Source organism: Oikopleura dioica, chromosome 1, assembly GCF_907165135.1.
Source record: "Oikopleura dioica chromosome 1, OKI2018_I68_1.0, whole genome shotgun sequence".
In the NCBI taxonomy this organism is placed as follows: Eukaryota; Metazoa; Chordata; class Appendicularia; order Copelata; family Oikopleuridae; genus Oikopleura; species Oikopleura dioica.
Window position 1 is genome coordinate 8,028,408 of NC_137291.1, and position 21,779 is coordinate 8,050,186.

Sequence of the window (21,779 nt, forward strand, 5' to 3'; positions counted from 1 at the left end):
ACTTGTCTTTCTTTTTGTTGTCAGCGGTTGTTTTGTAGTCGTGGTAGTTCGGAAGTGAACGTAGATTGAGGCTTATTGTCGAGAAAGTTTATTCAGAAAAGGGTTTGTAAATGTTTTCTCGCTCTTTCTCGTCGCAGTATTTCTTTGCATCATATGCAAAGTATGGAAAGATAATGAGCAACAAGCTACAAAGTCCGAAGAAAATGTATGAAACTTCAGAAAACCGGTAGTCTTGCACGCTTCCTTGGAGGAGAAAGTTATATAGCGCTGGATAAATGAACGTTATAGGAAGATAAAATAAGTTTATGACGATGAAGACTTTTGGCGCTAGATGTCGTGGATAGAATGTGTAGACAAACTAAGATGAACTTAATCAATAAGAATAACTGAAATCGACTTACGATTTGAGGGCAGGTCATGAAGATTGGCTGAACTGTCTGAAGAAGTGTAACAAGCAAAAGAGGCAGGCCTTTGCCCCCTCCTTCTGGAATCTTCATCATCATTATCGTCGTTATTGCAAAGACGTGTAAAATTGAAATAAACATTTGTGTAAGATATGAAAGAAGTATTGCTTTGTCTTTCGAAAAACATTTTTTGAAGCCTTCAAGCAAGGCCACCAACATAAAGGGGACAACGATGTGAAGACAATTCAGGTAGCCGTAAACATCAATAATCTCACTTTTGTAATCGTCGACGACACACGCTTTGCCGGGATCGTTTTCGCAAAGAAGAGAGTCTTCATAGTATGCGTAGTCAAGCCAAGCGTTAACGTGACCCATCGCGGTAGCACAACGGCTCCAAATTATTGCGTTGAAAAATAGCATAAAAAGGAACCTCCAAGAAGCTAACATGCGGAAAAATTCTCTGACGCTGACGTTGTTGTCTTCGATCTGTTTGTCTTTTATTTCTGGTTGTGTTGAAGCTGCATATTTCTTTCCAATCACACATTGTCCGACGATCGAAGCTTGGAATAGGTTATAATTAATCGGAACTGGGCTGGGAATGAGATCCTTGGGCAGAAGGAAGAACGATCGAACATGAACAATGAGAGAAAACGCGGCCAACAGGAACAAAAACGAAGAAAGACTCATAACTTCCATGTCTGTAAACTTTTTCCCGACAAGAAAAGTTATCAAAGAAAACATCCATATTCCAGGAAATAGAATTGTCGCAATGCTACTGTTCTCGCCCATATAGATTTGACCAAGGGAAATGTTTTGAGAAAGATTTCGATACGCAGGGAGACTGATTAGTATTTGCCCGACAAAGAGGAGGTACGGATTCGTTTTGTACATTCCCATCGTAGCAAAGCCAACGGTAAGAAGTGAGCCACAAACAAATCTTCCTGCAAAGAAGCCGAAGTAGTCCTGGAAAAGTTTGATGAGCAAATCACCAATGATCGAGCAAGAGAGAGTGAGAGTCCAAATCAATCCGAAAATTTCTTTTGCAGCGGTGCAATGAATATGAGCTGATTTCGAGGTGAAAATTGTTCTCTTCTATGATTTCAACCAACAAGAATTTCACCTGCTTTCCTGAAATTTCTTCTTCAGTGCAATACTGCTCCATGAATAGCTTCTCCTCCTCGAGTGTGTACTGAATGTAAACGAATCCATAGCTTGCGCAGCCGATAACGGCCATCTCTAGCAACCCTAGTACGAGAGAAATTCCATTGAAGACTTTAGACCTGTTCATTTTCGACTAAGAAAGAACTACTAAAATGAATCGTCATCTTACAGGTACGTTTGCTTTTATACTTCTGCATTTTTTATATTTTCTTCAACAGTAAAATGCGATCCAGTTGAGACTAGAACGCTCTTTATGATGAAACAAGATTTTATTTTACTGTCGATTTGCAATTCTGTTCTTTGTGAGTGTCAGATTTGAAACGTGGGAGTGGCCATGCTATTTGAAAATATTTTCGGAGCATTGAGAAATTCGAAAGTTTATAGCTTGAAACAAATTTACTTCTGACTGTTCTCTGCGATTGCATAATTCTGTCACGAGGTAAGTGCCAAAGCCAGTTTAGTTTCTAGATACGACATTGCCTGCGCTACTTTTGCATGATAGCAAATCTAGTTGCAATCTCTTTGAGATGGATGACTTCGAACTCTTTAGGAAATGCTTACGAAGACTGATATTACCACAGTCAATTCATTGAGCACATTCAGTTCAGTTTAGTAACGAATCTGTGGAGCTTATGGATCGTGACAATGGTCATTGGAAGCTTCATTGGACTCTCGCAGCTTGCTTAGTATGCATCGATACATTCTGTCAATGACCCTAAATCGAGTATTTTACTAGCTTTACTGTCGCTTATGAGCCTCCATCTCCGATAACAATCATCCCTCCTCGTACTTATGTAGACCTTGGTGGAAGTGGAGAAACAGGTTCAAATCATTTTTATAAGATAATTTAAATAAGATAATAATAATATTCTCACCCAAAGTGAAATTTTCAAGAACATGATGTTTTAGTTATTTTTGGCGACAATAGGCACAAATCAATATGAAAATTGAACCTCTAAAGATTGGCGGCGAACCGTTCGCCCGACCGTTATTATTCAGCAACCTCCACTAAGATACTAGTCGAAGCATTCTTCTTGGTAATCTTTATTCGCAAAAAATATACAAATAGAAAGACAAAACAGATGTTTCTCTTATAATTGAGTTTCTTTTGTACTTCAGCCCCCCTCATTTAACATTTTTCAATTTCTGATTTGGCGGAGAGAGATTTCCTTCATAAAGATGCCCGGATTCCGGGCCCGGGAAATCAAAAAGTCTGGCATTAACTTTCGTTTGTTTCAACGATAAGAAGCGATTAGGGGCAGTTTAACTGTCTCAAAGATAGATTGCAGCGATGCAGATTTATTTATCATTTTTATTAGATAATTTTTGACCGTTGACACGTCCGTCCGGTGACGAATACTAAACATTAGTAAAGCAACTGCAAACATAAAATCGAACAGAAACATCCGCCGTGAGGAGGATGAGAAGCAGAGAATTTCTAATACCGACCATATCCTTTCTTCTTGGAGCTTTTTTCTCAGTAACGGTTCAGTACTTTATTTTTTTCTTCATATATTTTCCGAGTTAAAATTGTGATTTTTGATGATGTTTTGACAAAAACGGCGTTATTTAGCAAAAAATAATATTCTCACCCAAAGTGAAATTTTCAAGAACATGATGTTTTAGTTATTTTTGGCGACATTCGGCGACATTCGGCGACAATGACAGTGTCACCCGATTATTGCAAATGCCTAGAGTTTCAACATATTCCGAAGCTTCTTTGCGGCGGAGCGGATTCATTTTAAATAAATGAATCATTTATCATTTTTACAGGGGAATTCATTGACATTTGACACATTTGTCCGAATAGTGAGGCAATTATTGAAGAGAATGAAAACCAGAGAATTTCTAATTACGAGCATATTTTTTTCTCTTGGAGCTTTTTTCTCAGCAGCGGTTCGGTACTTTAAATTTTTGTTCCAAAATTAAGATCGATATTTCTGAGCCCCCAAAAGCAACCATCATCTACAGAGACTTGTACATTCATACCTTCGAAGATAACCAGCACAAAAGATTTGAGAAACTAGCTCTTCAGGACTCTTTTGCCGAGATTAGAGAAATTGAAGAACATAAAGAAGCAACTGAGTTGGAAAAGTACGTCCCCAAAAGAGTCGATCATCTAGGTAAGGAGCAGAATAATCTTACTTGTTGTGATTTCTACTTTGAAGAATACGAACGCCTGAGTGACACTTCGAATTTACGACCTTGGGACCGTGGAATTCCTACACATTTAATACAGCCTAAAGATCTGTATAAAAACTCTTCCTGTAAATGTGGCAGGCTCAATTACAAAGATGTCTCTGGAGACATCACCGAACATCTGAACGACCACGAAAACTGGAAGAGAGACCATTATTACGAAGTTGCGAAACCAGCGCCCATTTTAACCCCTGCCTTTCTGCCGGTTGAATTTGTCTCCAGTGGATACAAAGTTGAGCCGCTAGAATCCGTCGACCTCCAGATTAGAATCATTTCCAAAAATGAACATACAGTTACGCCAGTTTTTACGTCTTTCTACGGAGATATCCAGAACTCAAAATGTTCCAAAAATGAGAAAAAATACATTTGCAAAGAAATGACAGTCGAAGAATTCAATTTATCCAAATTCAAATATGTTCCAAACACCTACGACTCAAGAAAGCTGGAAGATCTTGTCACGATGAAAACCTCTGGAAACATAGAAGTAGAAATATCGTTTCCGGTTACGATTGAAAGAGCGAAAATGCCAGTCCTTGTTCATCGGACTTCAAATGTCATTACAGATAGAGTGACTGTGATAACGAAGACGTTTCTTAGGTAATTCTCGACCCCGGCATCAATATCATTTATTTGTAGATATCCCTGCGTAGAGCGGCTCATCAAATCTCTCGAAGAATTTTATCCGGGAATAACCCTTATAATCGCTGACGACAATCCCGATGACTACTTCAAGAAACTGACAAGCGAAAGTATCACGGTCAAGCAATTTAAGATGCCAGAAGCAGAAGGTTGGTTTACTGGGCGCAATTTAGCAGCAAGTCAAGTCAGGACGCAATTTTATCTTTGGGTCGATGATGACTTCTGGTTCACCGAAGAGACGGACTTACAATACATGGTCAATGTGGCGGAGAAGACAGGATTCGACATTATCGGCGCCGGAATAAATGGGTAACGACGAAAGACAAGTAAAATTTCATTAAAAATATTTAGCCATATTCAATCAAAATGGGCAAAATGGGGCCACATAAGTCTCCTCCCATCTAATGACGGTTATTGCTACAGTAGAACGGAATACAGCAACTTTGCCCTTCCAGGTTTCGAGGAGGAATGTGAAGTGACAGATGTCATTCTCAACTTCTTTCTTGCCCGAACTATGACAGCCGGCAAGATCAGATTCGGTTAGTCTTCCCACAATTGAAATCACGAAAAAGACCCTTTTAGACCCTGAATTTACTAACAAGGGACATCGAGAATTTTTCGTCGATTCGATCGGTCATCTTAGAGTTGCTTGGTGTTCGAAGCCGATGATAATGCACAAGAGTGATTGTGCACCAACAGAAAGAAAGGAAGACTATGTTTCTGCAAGAACAGCAGCCAAAGATAAAGGTTTGGCGTTTCGTAATTGTGATGACATTATCCTCGTCTTCAGATTTTTGGCTAATGCTGCAAGAATTGTGGTATTACAGAAATCATATTCAATGTTCAACTGAAGCTCCCTAAGCTCCTGCCACATTTCTATCGACTTATATTTAAATAAACTGAACAAAGCCAATTACTTTTTGTTTCCTTCAAATTATCTCACAAAATCCAGGAAACTCATGCATTGAAAAAACTCGTAAAAAGCTCCGCTAATTGCATTTGATCCGTCTCGACGTCACCTTTTTGTGATTTTTAATTAGAGATCATGTCAGCCGTCCAAGAAGACGAAGATTTTCCAAAACTTTTTGCGATTTTTTTCTCGCTAACTTTTTTGCTCCTTCTTGGCGCGGCGCTGTGCTTCTTTGGGAAAAACTGCAAGAAAAAATGCTGCCCGAATAAAACTGCTTCCGATCCTTCTTGATTTTTTTCTTTGAATAAATGATTGACTCGATTGTACTTCGTATTTATTGATTCGTTCCGCGTCACCACGCAGTGGGCACGTTTTTATTTCCTGTACAGAATTTTAAATTTACACAAACTAACATAATATAACAGTTATAATTTCTATGACAGTTAAATCTAGCGCTACCAACTCGACAAGTAAAAGATGTCGTCGTGCGTCAGCGATGCGGCTTTTCTGTAGCCATGTTTCCAGAGAAAATCGTAGAGTCCTTCGTCTCTTCGCTCTCCCGTGATTGACTAAAAGGAGATTTGAACGGGTAAAGGTCGAGTGCGCTTACGGAAACGTCAACAGAAATGACGTTGATTTTCAGTTTTCCAAATGGGATCGTTTTCAAGATCGCGAGTTCAGAACCTTCTGTGTCGAGGGATAAGTAATCTATCGTATCTACATTTGAGGGCAGTAGGTCAATAAGCGGCGTGCATCTTTTCGTATTCACAACGGGACTGTATAAATCGCTATTTGCAGGCTTTGCAAAAAATTCTTTGTAATTCTTTGTTAAAAAAATTTACTTAATATCAATTGACAAAGCCTTGCCCATCAGCAAAGTGCTGCTCGTACTTTGCTTGGAGTACGCCATCCTTTGTTAATTCCAGAAACTCGGAAATACCACCGAGAAAGCCAGCGTTGTGATTTTCAAAGGGGTTCGACACGAACGTGAAGCTTTCGGACAACGTGGTCGGGGAGACACAGCTATTCAGAGCGAGGGCTTTTCGGTTGAGTTGGAGAAGTTGGGCGAAGGATTCTTGATTGGGCTCTATCTGGTAGAAGGGATGAAAATTTCGACTTATTATCGAACGATTGAGAAGAAAAGGTATATTACAGTGATTCGTGTTTCATCCCGAAACAAAATTCCTTTCCAGTGCCGAAAAACTTCGAAGAACAGTGAATTCGAATAATGTTCTCCATCATCTGCCCCGATCTCAACATAGAATCCATCTTCTTTTCCGCCAAGAAGCTAAAAAAACACTTGACTTAAATTTTATTTGAGACAACATACCTGGTCAATAAATAGCGACTGCCCATCCTGGCTCCAGTCTCCCGAGTCTTTGATTCCCAGAGGCGTGTTTAAAATTCTAGCGCTATCGAAGCTCGGCTGCTTGTACTCGTCCGCAATCATGGAGGTTCGAGGAAAAACTGGAAACGAGTAGCCCCATGCTGTTTCGTTTAATTGTCTAAAATTCCTTTGAATTCTTTGCTAAATGGCTATTTAGCGAAGCATTTGAAAATTTCTAAAGACTTGTGGTCGAACATTTTTCAACCCGCGTTCGGTAATTTGCGCCTTACGATGGGCTTTAGGTAATCGCTGGACAGATGACTTACATGTCTGGCCGCTTGAGGGCCTCCTCAAGGTTGAACTTGGGCTTGGAAGATCTCCATCTCTCGACAAGGATCACAGCAATGGCGACGATTACGAAGCCGACAACAACAAGAATCAGCACTGAACGGCGGGTGGCCTTTACGTGCACCGTCCGCATTTTATGTATTAATTTCTACCAGTCGATTTTTCTTAAAAAAAGAAATTATTAGTAACGCCTGAAATCTACCAAAATCCGGAAAAGGGCGATTTGAACAGGACCCGAATAAAAATGATTTTCATGGCTTTTTTTCCTGATAAATCTCTTTTCCTTCAATAAAGTATTCTCTTATAGTTTGGTTTATGATTTTTTAGCTTTCGGAAAATTGCAGAAAATAAATTAAAAACGTGAGCGTTACAAAAACGAAGCCGCAAAGCAGCGTAAGATGAAAGGTTCCTGTTTTGCGGAAGATAGAGTAACGTTTGAAGACGCTGGAAAACGTGGGAGAGGAGCCCGAGGGCGCTCACGGTCAAACGCGGCGAGAAATCACGAAAAGTTCAAAATTGTGCTAAAGAAGGTCGTCAGGCTCGTCACTTTCGTCATTGTCGTCCGAGGAGATCCGAAAGCGAACCATCTTTTTGCCAGACGAAGCGGTGCTTTTGGCGTCTGAACAAGGCGAAAAAATATCATCAAAATTTTGTCAAAAATTTTGGATTTTTACCTTCAACATCAGTCGAATCACAATCGCTTCAAAAAGGGTTGAAAATAAGTCATTGGCAATACATTTTGCATGATAAAATCATAATTTTGAGCCCTAGCTTTGATTTTCTGAAATTCCAAGAGCACCCAAAAGTCTTCCGTCTTTATGTTTCGCCTCTGCCTCGGCTGGACTCAAACAGTTATCCCGTAAAGCTGACAAGCTCTTGAGAAAGACCGATCCACCATCATCCTCTGGAGCAGGTGAAGGCGTGGCCGCCGCTGCAGCAGTAGACAGCGTCGGTTTGGCTGGAGCCGTTTTGGGAGCGAGGACGGCCGATGCCCGGGGGAGGATTTTCTGGTTCATCGGCAAGTCAAGAGATGAGTCCGAATCAATCGACACTTTCCGCTGCAATTTCCGTTCAGGTTTCTTCGAAACGCTTGCTTTAGCTAAAATTCATTTTTTATCAAGTGCAAATCTTCTCCGTGAAAAGCCGAAAGGCAGAGGAATTTCTCCGTCTCTCTAACGTTGCGTAAATATAAATTCAATTTATACCTGGCTCGGGCTTGATCGGCGTTGGCTTCTGCACTTTGGCGGAGGAAGTCGCCGTCTCTTGATGCTCTCTGTTCGTTTTTTTGGCCGCCAGTTGCTGCAATTTTGCAAGCTAGAAAACCAAATTCATTAAACATGATTGCTAGACGAGTGAAACAAATTTCTAACGCCGAAATGCATGAATTCGGGACAAGGCAAAATTGTATTTACGAATAACAAGAACGGCGGTTGAAGTATCAACAAACGAAAGTACCTTTTCAGCGCGCTCGCGATGTATCAGCGTCGGGTCTTCTAAATCAGGCGAGATCGGGCGGAAAATGGCGTTTCCTAATATCAAGTTTTACATCCAGAGTGTCGATTGTAGCAAGTATCGAATTAAACTGTTGGAAAAATACAGGCATTTACCGCAATGCGGTCATCGCAAAAAAAACAACCAGCAGTGTGCTTGTTTCTATCAATTTCGCCAGTGCAGGGAATAATACAGTAAGCCACCAAAAAAGCGATATAAAAAATTGCAGTGTACTTTACTTGAAAACGATTCCTAAAGAGTCAAGAAACCGTTCTCGAACAGAGCTTGCCGCACCATTATCGACACACTGGGTACCTGGAAAAGCCCCAAATTGTTTACCTGACAAGTCTGGAGTACTGAGCGATAAGGCCTTTGCTCTGGCAAATGCGGAGTTCTTTTGAGCAAGAGATTGATTTCCAGCTTCTGATTTTACATCTTTTCGTTGTTGAAAAAAAGTAAAAGAAGAGGTTAAAATCTGATAATTTCAACGAGTTCCTGAAAGATCCGCAAAGTTGTTGCCAGGCTCTGAAAGTGTACCAAGTCGATGATCATCGAAAAACTGATGACGCATGTGAGCGGGAATCCCGCCATGGTGGAGGTGTTGGTGGTGCATGTGTGGATGAACTTGTTGCTGCATAAGATGAGGATGAAGAAGATGAGGGAATGGCATTCGAATCGGTCCCATTGGACCGTTGTCTGAGGGTTCGTGGAGCGGTCCAAGTTGCTGCTGGTTTCTGAAACACAAAATAAACAGCATTGTGATCCACTTATGTGGTTGGCTTACGGTTGCCCTGGGCGGCCAATGCTTTGAAGTGGCGATTCCGCTTTTAACTGCTGCTGTCGGAAAAGAAGAGCTTGATGCTCATACTGCTGTATTCTTTGCTGCATCATTTGATTGCGAGTCTTTTCGGCTTGATGCTGCTCGACTCGGTGTTGAAGCTCTTCTGGCGGAATGATTCCCCCTCGCTGTTGTCGCCCGATGTCAAGTTGATTTGGCGGACGTTTATTTTCAGCGCGTTTCTTCGGCTCCCAGCGAGGATCTCGCCGAGAAACGGGCCCAGGAGCGGCATCGAAATTAGGGACATTCTAAATCATGAATTGTTTTTCCGAAGATTGACCTTGCTTACCCAGCCGCGGTTATTGTCAAACATCACATTTGCATACGCCTGCTGCGGTGGACCGTGTTGCGGAGGTGGACGTTGATGAGGTAGACGGTTGGGCGGTGGGCCACCCATACGAGCTGGTGGGCCTTGGTGTTGATAATTCGGGGGAGGACCGCCATTCTGGAAATGCGATGGGGGTGGTCCGTATCCAGGCCCTCGTGGACCGGGGCCTCTCATTGGACCAGGACCCGGTCCAGGAGGAGGTCCGTGGTTCATCATGGGTTGGTGATTCAGAGAACGCATCGACTAAACTACTGAGTTTTCTGGAGATTTTTGAAGCTTCTACCTGACTCCGGCTAAGCTGCGGGTTCCGATACTGCTTCATCATTTGATAACTCTCCCAAGCTTCCGTCGCCCCGCTTGCTGTTTGGTCCATTTGCTCGGCGACCATGAGCAGCTGGTCCAACTTGCGCCGCAGTGTCTCAACATACTGCTGCTCTACACAAAATGACTAGTGGTTACCAATAATTCACAACCATAAGTTTGTTTTCTCTACCTTCGTTGTAAGTCGAATGACGATGGTGGTGCCCACCACCGCCGCCTTCCATCTCAGGGTACCCATTTCCTAAAGATAATTGCGTTATCGCCCGACCGGCCAAGTGGGATCATAACTCTTTTCAGATAACATTATTTTTCGACAAAAATTCCGTTCTAAAAAGACGCCAAAAACCGTAAATTTCATCATGACGAAATTCACTAATAAAAAAAAAAGCTTTTTACTTTCAAATTTGACGATTTGGTACTCCAGCTCTAGAATATTTTGAATAGCTGGATAATGGTTTGAAAATACCTCTTATCGATTGATGCACGCCAGGATGCTGCGGCCGCTGGTGCATGTGATTTTGCGGAGGTATTTGATGAGGTTGGCGGGGACCCCTCGGTCCTGGAGGCATTTGATGATGGGGATACTGCGGTCCTCCATGTTGCGGGTGCCCTCTTTGAGGTCCTGGTCTGTTTAGTAAATTTACAAAAGCGCTCGGAAGGAAAGTTGATTGCGTCAATAAATTCTATCCCTTTTCCCAAATTCTTCTTGGAAAAATCTCTGATGCGGGGGTAGCCTGCTGATTGATCCCATTCCTCCGTCGTCTAAATTTCTGGTTCAAGATTCAAACCTCCAAGAATATGATAATCTTTGAAGGTTGACAACTTATGATTCAAGTGTTTACAAAACGGGATGCGCTGAACAAAACGTTCCATTTTCGAAAAATTCCTTACTCTGTCCTGGCGGCGGATCGAAGCCCAGACGATCGTACTCTCCAGACTCGTCAGAGCCGTAACCATCGTGAGGGTGCCCATGCGAGCCTGGGTTAAATGTGTTGTAAGTACTGGCCGCGCTGTACACGCTTCCCGGACCAGGTGGCCGCGGGTAGTGATGGTGAGGCGCTCCCCGCGCATCAGGAGCGAAAAAGTTCAATCAGCTCAAATTCTGCTCTGCCAATGCTCCACGGATCAGTATACACACGCGCACGCAGGTTAGACGCAAGCCCGCGCGGAGGACAAGAGATCCCCTCTCGGGTTACGCTCTCTCTCAAGAAGGGATGGTATATTTTGAATTGGAGTCTTCAAGGTCACGTAGGAGGGTCTCTGGAATTGATTGACAGAAACCCTTGCCGCCCTTGCCAAGTTACAAAAATTGCCCGCGGCGATGTCGCTAACGGCGCCAATCAACAAGCGTCCGGTACACCAGTGTTAACTACTTACCAACCGGACACAAATGCAAGAATACCATTCTGACAAATTAATTGCCTCCTTTGTTCCAGCAAAGTGCTACTATCGGCAGATGCTCCATCTATTTTAAATACCCTGCTTCATGCAAGTTGCGCTTTCAACAAATTCTAGAGCCAGGCATCATGAATGAAATTGAGATAAATCAGTCCATGATGTGCAAATATAGAACGATTCCAACATAGTACTTGAGTTTATTTTTAACGTAAGGACGGCTTTTCTTTCAGAATAAATAGTTTTTCACGGCTACGGTTAGCAGATAGGATGGGAATGAATACAACCTTCAGCCTCGGCAATTTGAACACCAACCTTGGCCATGGCGGAATGAAGCTCGCCGCTAAAACGCAAAATTCGATGACGGTAACAAATCATGAGCTTACTTGTTAATATCTTCGATACTTCTCTTCACTCGGAGGGTAGCTTCGTTGATGTAAATTCGCGCGAGGTCGATTTCGTGGTCAGCATTTGGTTTTCCGAGGTTGACAGCGGCGGTGGCTCTAGAAAGGACAGCGGAGGCGGAGTAAATGTTGATCATGCAGTCGGCAACGTGTTTGAGCTCGAACTGGCGGGACATGATTTTTTTCTGGTGCTCGACGAGGAGGTTTGTCGAGGCGACGTGGAAGGCGTTAATGCACTCTAGAATAACGTTGAAATCAAGGCCTTTCGAGGGGTTTACCTTCAATGGCTTTTGCCTCGGATGAGAGCTGGCTGCAGGAGAGCGATGCCAACTTTCCACCGGCTGATCCGGCGACAGAGAATCCAGTCTTGCCCGCAATCATCGCTTTGACCGCCATCGATTTGTCCGCTTTGAGCAATTTGCCCTGCACCTGCATACCCTGGAGAGCAATCATCAGTCTGAGAATGTCGTTGGTGCCCTCGAAGATACGGAAGATTCTCAGATCTCGCATGATCTTTTCGACACCCTGTTCGTACATGAATCCCATTCCACCCATGGTCTGGATGCATTCATCAGCGGCTTGCCACGCTTTTTCGGAACCAAAGATTTTGCCAATAGCGGCTTCGAGGTGATAGTTTTCGGCTTTGGAATCCATGGCCTAGTAGGAACTATAGTCAAACGCCCGTTAATGTGCCACTTACTTGTGAGATAAGATATGCAACGGACTCGACCGCATACTGCTCAGCGGCCATTCGAGCGAGTTTCTCCTGAATCGCGCCATAGTTGTAAATCTTGTCATTGAATTGCTTTCTGTTGTAAGCGAATTCAGCAGCACGCTTGGTTAGTTTTCGCATAGTGCCAGCTAGGCAAGAGCTCATACCGAATCGACCGTTGTTCAAAACTTCCATCGCAACCTGGGGAATAATTCAATAAATAAATCGACAGCTGATGGAATCAAATCAAATTTTCTCAAGAAATTTTTACCTTGAATCCGTCGCCAACATTTCGAATAAGATTCTCTGCTGGAATTGGGGTGTTATCGAAGTAAACTTCGGCCGTATTGGAGCATTTGATGCCCATCTTCTTCTCTGGAGGACCGTTGGTAACGCCGCCAAAGGCTCGCTCAACGATGAAGGCAGCCATCTTATCCTTAGTTGTTCCATCTTCTTGCACTTCTGGAACTTTGCAAAAGACAGTGAAGATTTCGGCGAAGCCACCGTTCGAGATCCACACTTTTCCGCCGTTGAGGTAGTACGTCTTTCCGTCTTCAGAGGGAGTAGCTCGAGTTTGAATTGAGGCAGCGTCGGATCCAGAACCGGGTTCAGTCAGGGCGAAGGCAGCGTATTTTCGACCAGTGGCGACGTCAGGTAAATATTTGGCCTTTTGCTCTTCGTTTCCACAAATAAGAATTGCCTAGAACGTAATCTGAGAGAATACTCTTCAGAAAAGTGGCTTAAAAGAGGCTCGATGGACCTACCTTGAAACCGATAGACTGATGAGCGCCCATAACAATTCCAAAGCCCAAATCATTCTCTCCAACGATTTCAGTTAATCTGGCGTATTCTGTATTGTTAAGTCCGAGACCCTCCAATTCCTCGGGAACTTGGAGACCAAATGCACCCATTTCCGCGGCGCCTTGCATGATTTCGTCGGGAACCGTAGCGATTTGGTCGTTGTGAAGGGGGTCGTTTTCGTTTTCGAAAAAGCTGGAGAAGGCGTCGACCATGGCGGTGAGGTTTTCTTTGTTTTCTTCGGGAAGTACGTCTGGGTAGGGGAACATATGCTGGGGGTTAACTCGTCCCTAGAATGGCCGTTCAATCAGAATATACAAAATTGTGAAGGTACCTGCATGATGCCAAAGGCAAACGAGTCCGTTTTCGCATCGACTTGGGCAACTTTGGTTGTAGCTGCGAGACCGCGCTTAGAAACCTGCTGAACAGTGCGAGACACCGACATTACGATCGTTCTCTATCTGAAAAAATGTCTTGTTATTGAGGCTTCTGTAAATTCTCTCTGTTATATGGCCGGGAGCAAAATTCTGGATCCTTCGGCTTATATAAAGCGCGGTCATCTGAGGATGGAGCTCAAGTTTGAAACAGAAAATCGATCGGGGGAAAGAACAAAGGTCGAAATCAAGACAAAGAATAAGCCTGTCTCAGTGGAGCCAGTATTTTATTCGCTGCGTGAATATGAAAAAGTAAATATAACTATTCATTAGATGACTGTTAGAGGAATGAATGGCAGTTTTTTCGTTCCTTCAGCCCGGTTTTAGCAAAAAAAAACAGCGATTTGCAGCGTCTCTCGTGTATTTATAAAAGAACATAAGACATCTCTACAAAAGGAGTCACTCCCAATAAGGGAGTGATCAGAAAAACGAAACAGGATTTGGTAACTCAGAAGGCGCCCTGGCGATAATTAGATTTCTTATCACCTCAGTCGAACTTTGAACTCTACTGGAAGACCTCTGGACGCCCAGACTCTCTGAAAATGGTAAAACTCTAGATAGTTTTTTCTCATGCTCAGCTCTGAACTCAAAGAAGGTCATTACAGGAGTCTTAAGGTCATTATGAGTGAATTTACGTTTGTTTGTCAAAGATCAATACTCGTCGAGTTGAGGATTCTTCTGGAGAAACTATCTATTTCAAAATTTTACCAGTTACTGTAACAAATAATCATCTAAAATGCTTGTTTTGTAATCTTTCCATGCAACCGTCGCGAAAAAAAGCGTTCGTTTGAACAAGATTTTTCTTAATCACTAATTTTGATGCAAAGAAAAATCATCGGATGCTGATAGTAATTATTGAATAAACGATAATTCATTTTCTTCAGAAGAAATGCTGGAAAAGGGTTGAAATTCTCGGGAAAACTCGTCTAAAACATTTCTCACTTTCCAGTCATCCAATCGCCGCGTGCGCGCCACTTGTCAATTGAGCACCGCGGAAAAAGAAAGCTCAAAAAGTGAAACTTACGGTTTTCAACGAAACGGACGAAGCAGCTCAAGAACTGAAGATCAGCCGACAGAAGAACTTACATAACTAACAAGGAAGTTCTAGAAGATAAAAAATATGATTGGACAAAGAATTGGGAGAATACTAGGAATTTCGCGAAGAAAAGCTGCCGTTTGCCCCTCACAGAGTCAATTTTTTGATGAAAAGTTGATCTTGGTCGATGAAGATGATAGAATTCAAGGAAGCCTTTCAAAATTGCAGGTATCGCTGCTGAATGTTCATGAAAAACTTCGAAAATTCTACATTTTATCGAAACTTGAGCCAATCTGACTCTACAAAAAGACTCGTCTATCATGAATTTGAAATTACTTTTCTTTGATCTCTAGAAACGAATCTCGTTCCCCTAATAACACGAATTTTCAGTCGCATACGATTGTCGACGGCAAATCTCCACTACACCGCGCGTTTTCTCTCTTCCACTTCAATTCTTCCAAGAAACTTTTGATCCAGAAAAGAAGCCTCGTAAAAGTCACCTTTCCGGATCTCTGGACCAACACCTGCTGCTCTCATCCTCTTTATACCCTTTCCGAAATGGACGATTTCGAAGGCGTTAAAACTGCGGCCAAGAGAAGAGCAGACTTCGAATTGGGACTGAAACTCGACGCGGGAAAGATTCATCATCTAACAAGGATTCTTTACTCTTCGAATTGCTCAGAAACACTCGCGGAAAACGAGCTCGATCACTGTGTCTTGAGCTTTGGAGACTTTGACTTTTCTGCGAATCCTGACGAAGTTTCTGATACAAAAGTACTTTCATAAAACATCTTACAGGCAGCTTATTCAACTATATCTTTAGTGGCTAGCATCAGAAGATCTCAAGCCCTTCGTGAGCTCTGAAAACGTCACGCCCTGGTTTTCGAAAATCGTCGAAAGTGGATTGCTCGAAGATTGGTGGAGACAACTCCCGAATGATTTACCCTCTGATGATCTCATTCATAAACTTTAATTATGCGATCACTATTCAGTTGCCTTATCTCTTCAATAATCAGCAATAAACATGTCATATTTACTTGATTTTTTAAATTTCAGAATGGCGGCTGCATCGGGAAGAGGTCAGCAAGTTCGCTGTCAATATCACCCAGACGCTCATTTGGCGGAAGATTACCGCGCTGGTGATATGATTTGCACCGAATGCGGACTTGTTGTTGGTGATAGAGTCATCGACGTTGGAAGGTGAATTATGAACTTCACCGTAAAGCTCTAACAGTTTATTCTACAAGCGAGTGGAGAACATTCAGTAACGACAGTGGGTCAAAAGATCGCTCCCGAGTCGGTGACGTCGAGAACCGATTCCTTTCCAACTCCGGTTCCGATTTGAGTACGATGATCGCTGCTCCGACGAACGGAGCAGAGAGCGAATTCTCCAAGCTGAGTCACCATCGAAGACACATGAACGCAGCTGATCGCGCTCTCAGTGCCGCTTACCGAGAAATCGGGTAAAGAACCGGCAAAGAAAAATGATGTGAAAAGCCATTTAGAGCGATGGCGGATCGGATGAACTTTCCTGGATCGCTGGTGGACCGGGCGAAGGTCAATTTCAAGGAGGCTTATGAATCGCGTCAGTTGAAGGGAAGATCCAATGATGCTATCGCTGCGGCTTGTCTATACATTGCCTGTCGACAAGAAGGAGTTCCACGAACATTCAAGGTACGAAATTAAAGTGAAGGAGTAACCTAAAACATTTTTTTCAAGGAGATCTGCGCTGTTTGTACGGTTCCGAAGAAAGAAATCGGCCGCTGCTTCAAGCTGATCATCAAGACTCTCGAAAAGAGCGTCAACGTCATTACATCAGAAGACTTCATGAAGCGTTTTTGCAACTCGCTCCGGCTCAACAGAGTATGTCTTATTTTGCGGACATATTTCGTATGAGAGCGTGTTACTATCTCGCTTATTTAGCAAGTCGAGGCTGCTTCCATTCATATCGCAAAGAAATCCGTCGAATTGGATTTGGTTGGAGGGCGATCTCCGCTCTCCCTCGCCGCTGCGGCGATTTACATGGCCTCACAGGTGAGAAGATGCATATGCAGCAGCTTTGAGAGCAATATTTAGGCGTCTGAAACAAGAAAAACTGCCAAGGAAATCGGTGACATTACCGGTGTTGCTGAAGTCACCATCCGTCAAAGTTACAAACAAATGCACCCAGTAAGTTCCTCTGATAACTTACCTCTCAATCTTAAAGATAAAATGAAAGAAACGACTAACATTCCTTTAGCGCGCAAAAGATCTGTTCCCTGAAAACTTCAAATTCGCGATTCCAATTTCGCAGCTCCCAATGTGCTGAACGATCGAAAATCAACAGATACTCTCTAATGAAATCTCCCTTGTCTCCGAAGATTCCCTTTATCTTTCTATATGTCTTCTGCCACATAAAAACAACTGAAAAACATCGACTTGCAATTTCATTTAATCGTAACCTGCTTTATTTAACAACAGCTCAATAAAGTCTCCTAAGCGATGAAAAAGCACTTTCAAACAAATTCCTTATTTTCAGAAAAGCTAAAAGCATGAGTTCGCCCTGGAAGACGCCAGAGCGACCTCAAGCTCAGAGCTTTCGGGAATTGATGCAGGAGCAAAAGGAGGACGAAGTGAATAATGCTGAGGATAGAGATATTGCCATGGCGATTAAACTTTCGATGGAGGACAGTTTATCAGTAGAACAAAGGTAAGTACGGGCTCTTAGTCGCGAAATCGCGAATTTTGGACGTACTTGCCTTCGAGGGTTAACGGAATTAACCCATATTGTAGCACACAGGAAGCATTTGCGGATCAAGAATCAGAATCAACAGATTGCACATCAGACGAGTTACTAGCACGAATGCTGCAGCAGAAATTCGACGAAGAATACGTTTCAAACCAAGCCTATCCAGGTCGCACAATAAATCACCCACCACCAGTGGCGATCCCGTCGGACGAAGATGACTACGCTGACGAGCAAGATGAGCAAGGAGTGTACGACAAAGCCTTTCAAATTGGACGAAAAGGGTACGCCTGCGTAAATGGACACACAATTACAAAACACGATCTGGAGATGAGTGGACACAGGAACATGCAAAAACTCACTGATAATATGCCACTAAGCTCGACTTGTGGCGATGCGCATACGTCACAAGTTCCATTGAGCAACAAGATTTATAACGATTTGAGGAGATCTGCGTTCAAAGGTAATTTATGACCATTTTCCTTAGTTTCCTTCAACTGAAAAGTCATCAGTCTAGTGTATGTTTTATTTCAGTCAGGTTTCAATTCAGCTTAATAATATTTGCCTGGGCGAACGATCTGTTACAGGTCGGGTTAGGACAAGAGGCCTCCGATATTTCCTGGTTGATTGGAAAGTTAAACGGGTTATTTAGCGTGAACAGTTGTTTCAAGCATTTTTGGCAAAACTGATGGCCACAGGTCGTAATAACGGAATGAAATCGTTCAATCTGGTCGTACGGAAGCACGCATTTTTTGCAAATATTTCCTTCCGCTGTTCCAGCTCCAGACAAAACAGAATGGTTGATTGACAAGTTCGTAAATTTGCGCTCGAAGTTGTCCAACTCCTTTTTCAAATCAGCAAGTTCTTCATTGTTTTCGTCGATTGATTTTTGGAGATTTTCTTTTTGGCGTTTTAGGGTTGAGATTTTTGTTACAAGTTTTACGACGTTTTCATCTATTTCGGACTGTTGGGACGTTAAACTCGTGTTTTTGTCGGTCAGCTCTTGAATTTTGCTTCTCAAGACACCTGAAAAATTGTTTTCCAATTTTCTCGGCTTAGAGGAGTATCTACTGGAGGGTCCAGTAGGCGTAGCCCCCCGGCTTAGGCTCAGAAGCCCCACCGATAACCCCCTACTACCTAATAAATCACTTACCTGTGGTTCTTGAGAAATCCGAATGAAACGTTTCAAACTGCCGTTCCAAGTTCTCCTTTGCCGATTTTATAATATTGCTCACGTCCGACATGTAATTTCGTTAAAATCGAGCTTTTAATCACTTCTCGTGCAAGACTTTTTTCTGCTTGAAATTCGAGTTATGTAAATATTGAATATTGGTCCTGGCATGATCGCCGCAGAGGACCTTTGTTATGTTGTCGTAAAAATGGAGATTCAGGTGAAACACTTTTATTCGGACTGATAAAGCATGAAAGAATTGGGAACTCATTTATTGAGGTGTTTTAGCTTTTCTTTTGCTTCTTCAATTTCTGAATTAAAATGGTTAGAAAATGAATGTGCCAGCTTCCTACGTACGTTGGATTTTTTGACGATTGTCCTCAATAGCGCAATTAAGATGATTTTTTCTGCTTTCTAAGCGAAGTATTTTACGATTCAACTCTTTAATCTCTCTCTCGACTCTTTCCCTTTCTTCAAAAAGCTTCGGTTCCTCTGCTCTTCTGGCATTTAAATCATCATCAAGAACTTGCTCATAACTTTGCGTGTTGCATAAAATATCGACGATTTCCATCGCGTCTTTCTTGTTTTCAGACATATTTCAAAAGTAAGTCGCTCCTCTCTGATAATACCCGGAAAAGGGAAAATGCTCTCCTTTCGTGAGTGCATGCAAAAATCAAATATTGGACGAGAATTCTTGAATCACTCATTTTATTTTTCTTCTAATAAAAGCTCTAAAGCAGATGTTTTTTCTGTCCATTATTATCCGACGAGCTGGATGACCGTGGCGAGTCAATCGATGCTCCAAGTTTTCCAGTAAAGGAGAGCGTTTTGAGCTTTCGTTCTAACTCGGCCATTTCGTTCTCCGCTTCTACGATCTTCATGCTTTTCTCGGCCTTTGACGCCTCGATCGAATCTCGTCGTTCTGTCAGCTTGTTGATCTCTTTTTGGAGCTGAGTTTTATTTATTATCGTAAATTGTCAAAATCAAGTTTACCTGGCGAAGTTTTTTGTCAATCGTCTTGGTTTCATTGTCAAAATCAGCCTGTTCATTTTTCAGTTTTCGAATCCGCTCGTTCAGTTCCGTTTTGTTCTTCTTGTAGCATCCCAAAAAGTAATTCAAGTTCTTTTCAAAGTCTCTTCTGCATCTTTCCTTGATCTCTTCGAGAACGCTATCATCATCTTCCATATTCTCTTTCAAAGAAAAAGAACTGCTTTAATTTTCGCAAGAAAATCTTTTATTTTCCAAATAGGGTCGTCGTATTTGCCCTTTCGTTGCTTTTTCAGCAAATAGAGATTCAGATTTTCAATTCTGAATTCGTCTTTCTCCGCTAAACTTATCGAACAATGGAGCTTGATCAGATCATAAAATGACGCTCAATGAGCCAGTATGAGAATTATTCGTGGATTTATCAAACTTCGCGTATTTTTATATGTGCCAGTTTCTCTCATGAAAAAAGGCTAATGCTCCTAAGGTTTGAACTTCGGAGAATCTTATTCTCTAACTTCTATTCTTGAACTAAATAAACTAATGCCTCCTAAGGAAGGCGTACAACGGGTGTAATACAAATTGTTAGATAAAAACATTCAGATCAAAAACGAACCCGTCGCCAAAGCGAAAAATCCCAAAAAGCGACGGCCGAGCGAGCGATGGACGAGAGCACCAGAGTCACACTTCAAAAAGCCATCAACAACGGCATGGTTGAATCATTTGGCGGCATCGTTGCCACTGGAAAGGAAGCAGTTGTCATTCATGCGACAGGAGGTCAAACGACGGAGGAGCTTCAAGAGCCGATTCCGGGAGAATTGGCCGTCAAGGTTTTCAAAACGACGCTGAATGAATTTAAGAACAGACAGGATTATATTGCCAACGATTATAGGAACGAGCTCGAAAACGCATCTTTCTCCCTATTCTCAAATGAGAAATAATAATTATTTTTTTCTGCCAAGAAGATAATTTTCGAACGCGCTAAAAAGGTTCAAAGATCGCTTCAAAAAGATGAACCCTCGCAAGATTATTCGAATGTGGTGCGAAAAAGAGCTGTTTAATTTAAAACTGTTGCTGAAGCATGGAATTCCCTGCCCAGAACCGGTCACTATCAAGAAGCATATTCTATTTATGAGATTTATTGGCGATAATGGTATTCCTGCCCCGCGGCTAAAAGATGCTCAGGGATGCGGCCAAAAATACTAGTGGAGGTTAAGTCCATCGTATCTTGGAATAAGCCAGAGAATGCAAGATAATCATTGAAGTTTCTTAGTAATAATCGATGAAATTACCATTGATCAATTTTTGCATAAGGGCTAAAAGCAACCGTTCAAAATGAAAGCCGTTTCGAAAGATAACAAAAGAGAAGCAAAAACTAGAAGTGTTCGACCAAGTGCTCGAAATCCTCGGAAAAATGTGGTCGAAGGCGAAAATCGTTCATGGTGATTTCTCCGAGTTCAACTTATTATATCATCAAAAACGAGTTTGGGTGATTGACGTTTCTCAAGCTGTGCCTCGGGAGCATCCAATGGCTCTTTCGCTTCTTCTGAGGGATTGTGAGGCTGTTCATAGATTTTTCGCTGACACTTGGAAGCTTGAAGCGATTCCTGTGAAACAAGCGATTTTCAACAGGTAAGCGTCATTGATTTTATGCTTCCAGATTCTTAATTTACAACCCGTAGAGTGACGGGTTACGGGTTTGGCAAGGTATCAGAGGACGAGCCACACGTACCAACAGATGTGACGGCTTTCAACGAAGAATTCGAAGCGCTAGAGCTAGAAATGCAACGCAGAATCGACACTCAGAAGAATCAGTTTTCGATTGATTTCGCACTCGGCAGAGAGGATGATTTCGACGAGAGAGATGTGGCACTTCATGAGAGGGAGAGTTACAACGATTTTTTGACGCATTTGTCCAACATGAATGTCAAAAGGTACTTTTTTCTGAAGGCCTGGAGATCAGCTCGATTTTAGCATGGAACATGAAAGAATACCAGAAAGTGACGAGTCGAGCTCTGAAGGCTCAGAAGACGAGACGGAAGTCAAAACCGTTTATGAAGCGCCTTCTACTAGTACTACATGACTGTATTTCTCTTTTGACTTTTTTCTGACCTCACTTCACTTTAATTTTTTAATAAATATATTACTGAAATA

The 21,779-nt window shown here is 42.3% G+C and overlaps 10 protein-coding genes across 10 annotated transcripts; 4 read left to right on the forward strand and 6 right to left on the reverse strand.

Annotated features, from left to right (window-relative positions):
- Positions 1-88: 88 nt before the first annotated feature.
- Positions 89-1,537, reverse strand: LOC145707795 (uncharacterized). The gene is made up of 2 exons (XM_081785376.1): positions 402-1,537; positions 89-358 (listed from the first exon to the last, which is right to left on the reverse strand). The coding sequence occupies exons 1-2, from the start codon at positions 1,299-1,301 to the stop codon at positions 89-91; spliced, it is 1,170 nt and encodes a 389-aa protein (XP_081641502.1). The 5' UTR covers positions 1,302-1,537.
- Positions 1,538-2,744: 1,207 nt separating this feature from the next.
- LOC145711919 (beta-1,4 N-acetylgalactosaminyltransferase 2-like) lies at positions 2,745-5,387 on the forward strand. The gene is made up of 7 exons (XM_081789608.1): positions 2,745-2,793; positions 3,521-3,688; positions 3,734-4,361; positions 4,401-4,712; positions 4,755-4,942; positions 4,986-5,150; positions 5,194-5,387. Exons 1-7 carry the CDS (start codon positions 2,745-2,747, stop codon positions 5,262-5,264), a joined length of 1,581 nt encoding a protein of 526 aa, XP_081645734.1. The 3' UTR covers positions 5,265-5,387.
- Positions 5,388-6,433: 1,046 nt separating this feature from the next.
- LOC145711920 (uncharacterized) lies at positions 6,434-7,148 on the reverse strand. Its single transcript, XM_081789609.1, has 3 exons — positions 6,967-7,148; positions 6,644-6,818; positions 6,434-6,601 (listed from the first exon to the last, which is right to left on the reverse strand). The coding sequence occupies exons 1-3, from the start codon at positions 7,119-7,121 to the stop codon at positions 6,434-6,436; spliced, it is 498 nt and encodes a 165-aa protein (XP_081645735.1). The 5' UTR covers positions 7,122-7,148.
- Positions 7,149-7,292: 144 nt separating this feature from the next.
- LOC145711921 (uncharacterized) lies at positions 7,293-10,588 on the reverse strand. The gene is made up of 11 exons (XM_081789610.1): positions 10,433-10,588; positions 10,139-10,207; positions 9,929-10,080; positions 9,607-9,888; positions 9,264-9,565; positions 8,969-9,213; positions 8,819-8,914; positions 8,444-8,517; positions 8,194-8,302; positions 7,663-8,087; positions 7,293-7,607 (listed from the first exon to the last, which is right to left on the reverse strand). The coding sequence occupies exons 1-10, from the start codon at positions 10,533-10,535 to the stop codon at positions 7,756-7,758; spliced, it is 1,764 nt and encodes a 587-aa protein (XP_081645736.1). The 5' UTR covers positions 10,536-10,588; the 3' UTR covers positions 7,293-7,607; positions 7,663-7,755.
- A 945-nt stretch (positions 10,589-11,533) lies between these two features.
- Positions 11,534-13,762, reverse strand: LOC145697414 (very long-chain acyl-CoA dehydrogenase, mitochondrial-like). The gene is made up of 7 exons (XM_081774617.1): positions 13,610-13,762; positions 13,242-13,565; positions 12,749-13,177; positions 12,466-12,678; positions 12,044-12,422; positions 11,748-12,003; positions 11,534-11,704 (listed from the first exon to the last, which is right to left on the reverse strand). The coding sequence occupies exons 1-7, from the start codon at positions 13,718-13,720 to the stop codon at positions 11,620-11,622; spliced, it is 1,797 nt and encodes a 598-aa protein (XP_081630743.1). The 5' UTR covers positions 13,721-13,762; the 3' UTR covers positions 11,534-11,619.
- Positions 13,763-14,055: 293 nt separating this feature from the next.
- On the forward strand, positions 14,056-15,763 carry LOC145700422 (uncharacterized). Its single transcript, XM_081777691.1, has 3 exons — positions 14,056-14,973; positions 15,136-15,519; positions 15,569-15,763. Exons 1-3 carry the CDS (start codon positions 14,830-14,832, stop codon positions 15,716-15,718), a joined length of 678 nt encoding a protein of 225 aa, XP_081633817.1. The 5' UTR covers positions 14,056-14,829; the 3' UTR covers positions 15,719-15,763.
- A 38-nt stretch (positions 15,764-15,801) lies between these two features.
- On the forward strand, positions 15,802-17,127 carry LOC145697433 (transcription initiation factor IIB-like). The gene is made up of 7 exons (XM_081774639.1): positions 15,802-15,945; positions 15,993-16,208; positions 16,251-16,419; positions 16,465-16,608; positions 16,669-16,779; positions 16,822-16,914; positions 16,985-17,127. The coding sequence occupies exons 1-7, from the start codon at positions 15,803-15,805 to the stop codon at positions 17,051-17,053; spliced, it is 945 nt and encodes a 314-aa protein (XP_081630765.1). The 5' UTR covers position 15,802; the 3' UTR covers positions 17,054-17,127.
- A 100-nt stretch (positions 17,128-17,227) lies between these two features.
- LOC145711922 (serine/threonine-protein kinase RIO3-like) lies at positions 17,228-21,777 on the forward strand. Its single transcript, XM_081789612.1, has 7 exons — positions 17,228-17,434; positions 17,518-17,933; positions 20,229-20,523; positions 20,615-20,817; positions 20,963-21,257; positions 21,308-21,559; positions 21,600-21,777. Exons 1-7 carry the CDS (start codon positions 17,277-17,279, stop codon positions 21,706-21,708), a joined length of 1,728 nt encoding a protein of 575 aa, XP_081645738.1. The 5' UTR covers positions 17,228-17,276; the 3' UTR covers positions 21,709-21,777.
- Positions 18,012-19,234, reverse strand: LOC145701292 (uncharacterized). The gene is made up of 3 exons (XM_081778517.1): positions 18,999-19,234; positions 18,624-18,952; positions 18,012-18,496 (listed from the first exon to the last, which is right to left on the reverse strand). The coding sequence occupies exons 2-3, from the start codon at positions 18,712-18,714 to the stop codon at positions 18,012-18,014; spliced, it is 576 nt and encodes a 191-aa protein (XP_081634643.1). The 5' UTR covers positions 18,715-18,952; positions 18,999-19,234.
- On the reverse strand, positions 19,327-19,973 carry LOC145697489 (uncharacterized). Its single transcript, XM_081774702.1, has 2 exons — positions 19,635-19,973; positions 19,327-19,591 (listed from the first exon to the last, which is right to left on the reverse strand). The coding sequence occupies exons 1-2, from the start codon at positions 19,824-19,826 to the stop codon at positions 19,373-19,375; spliced, it is 411 nt and encodes a 136-aa protein (XP_081630828.1). The 5' UTR covers positions 19,827-19,973; the 3' UTR covers positions 19,327-19,372.
- Positions 21,778-21,779: the final 2 nt, after the last annotated feature.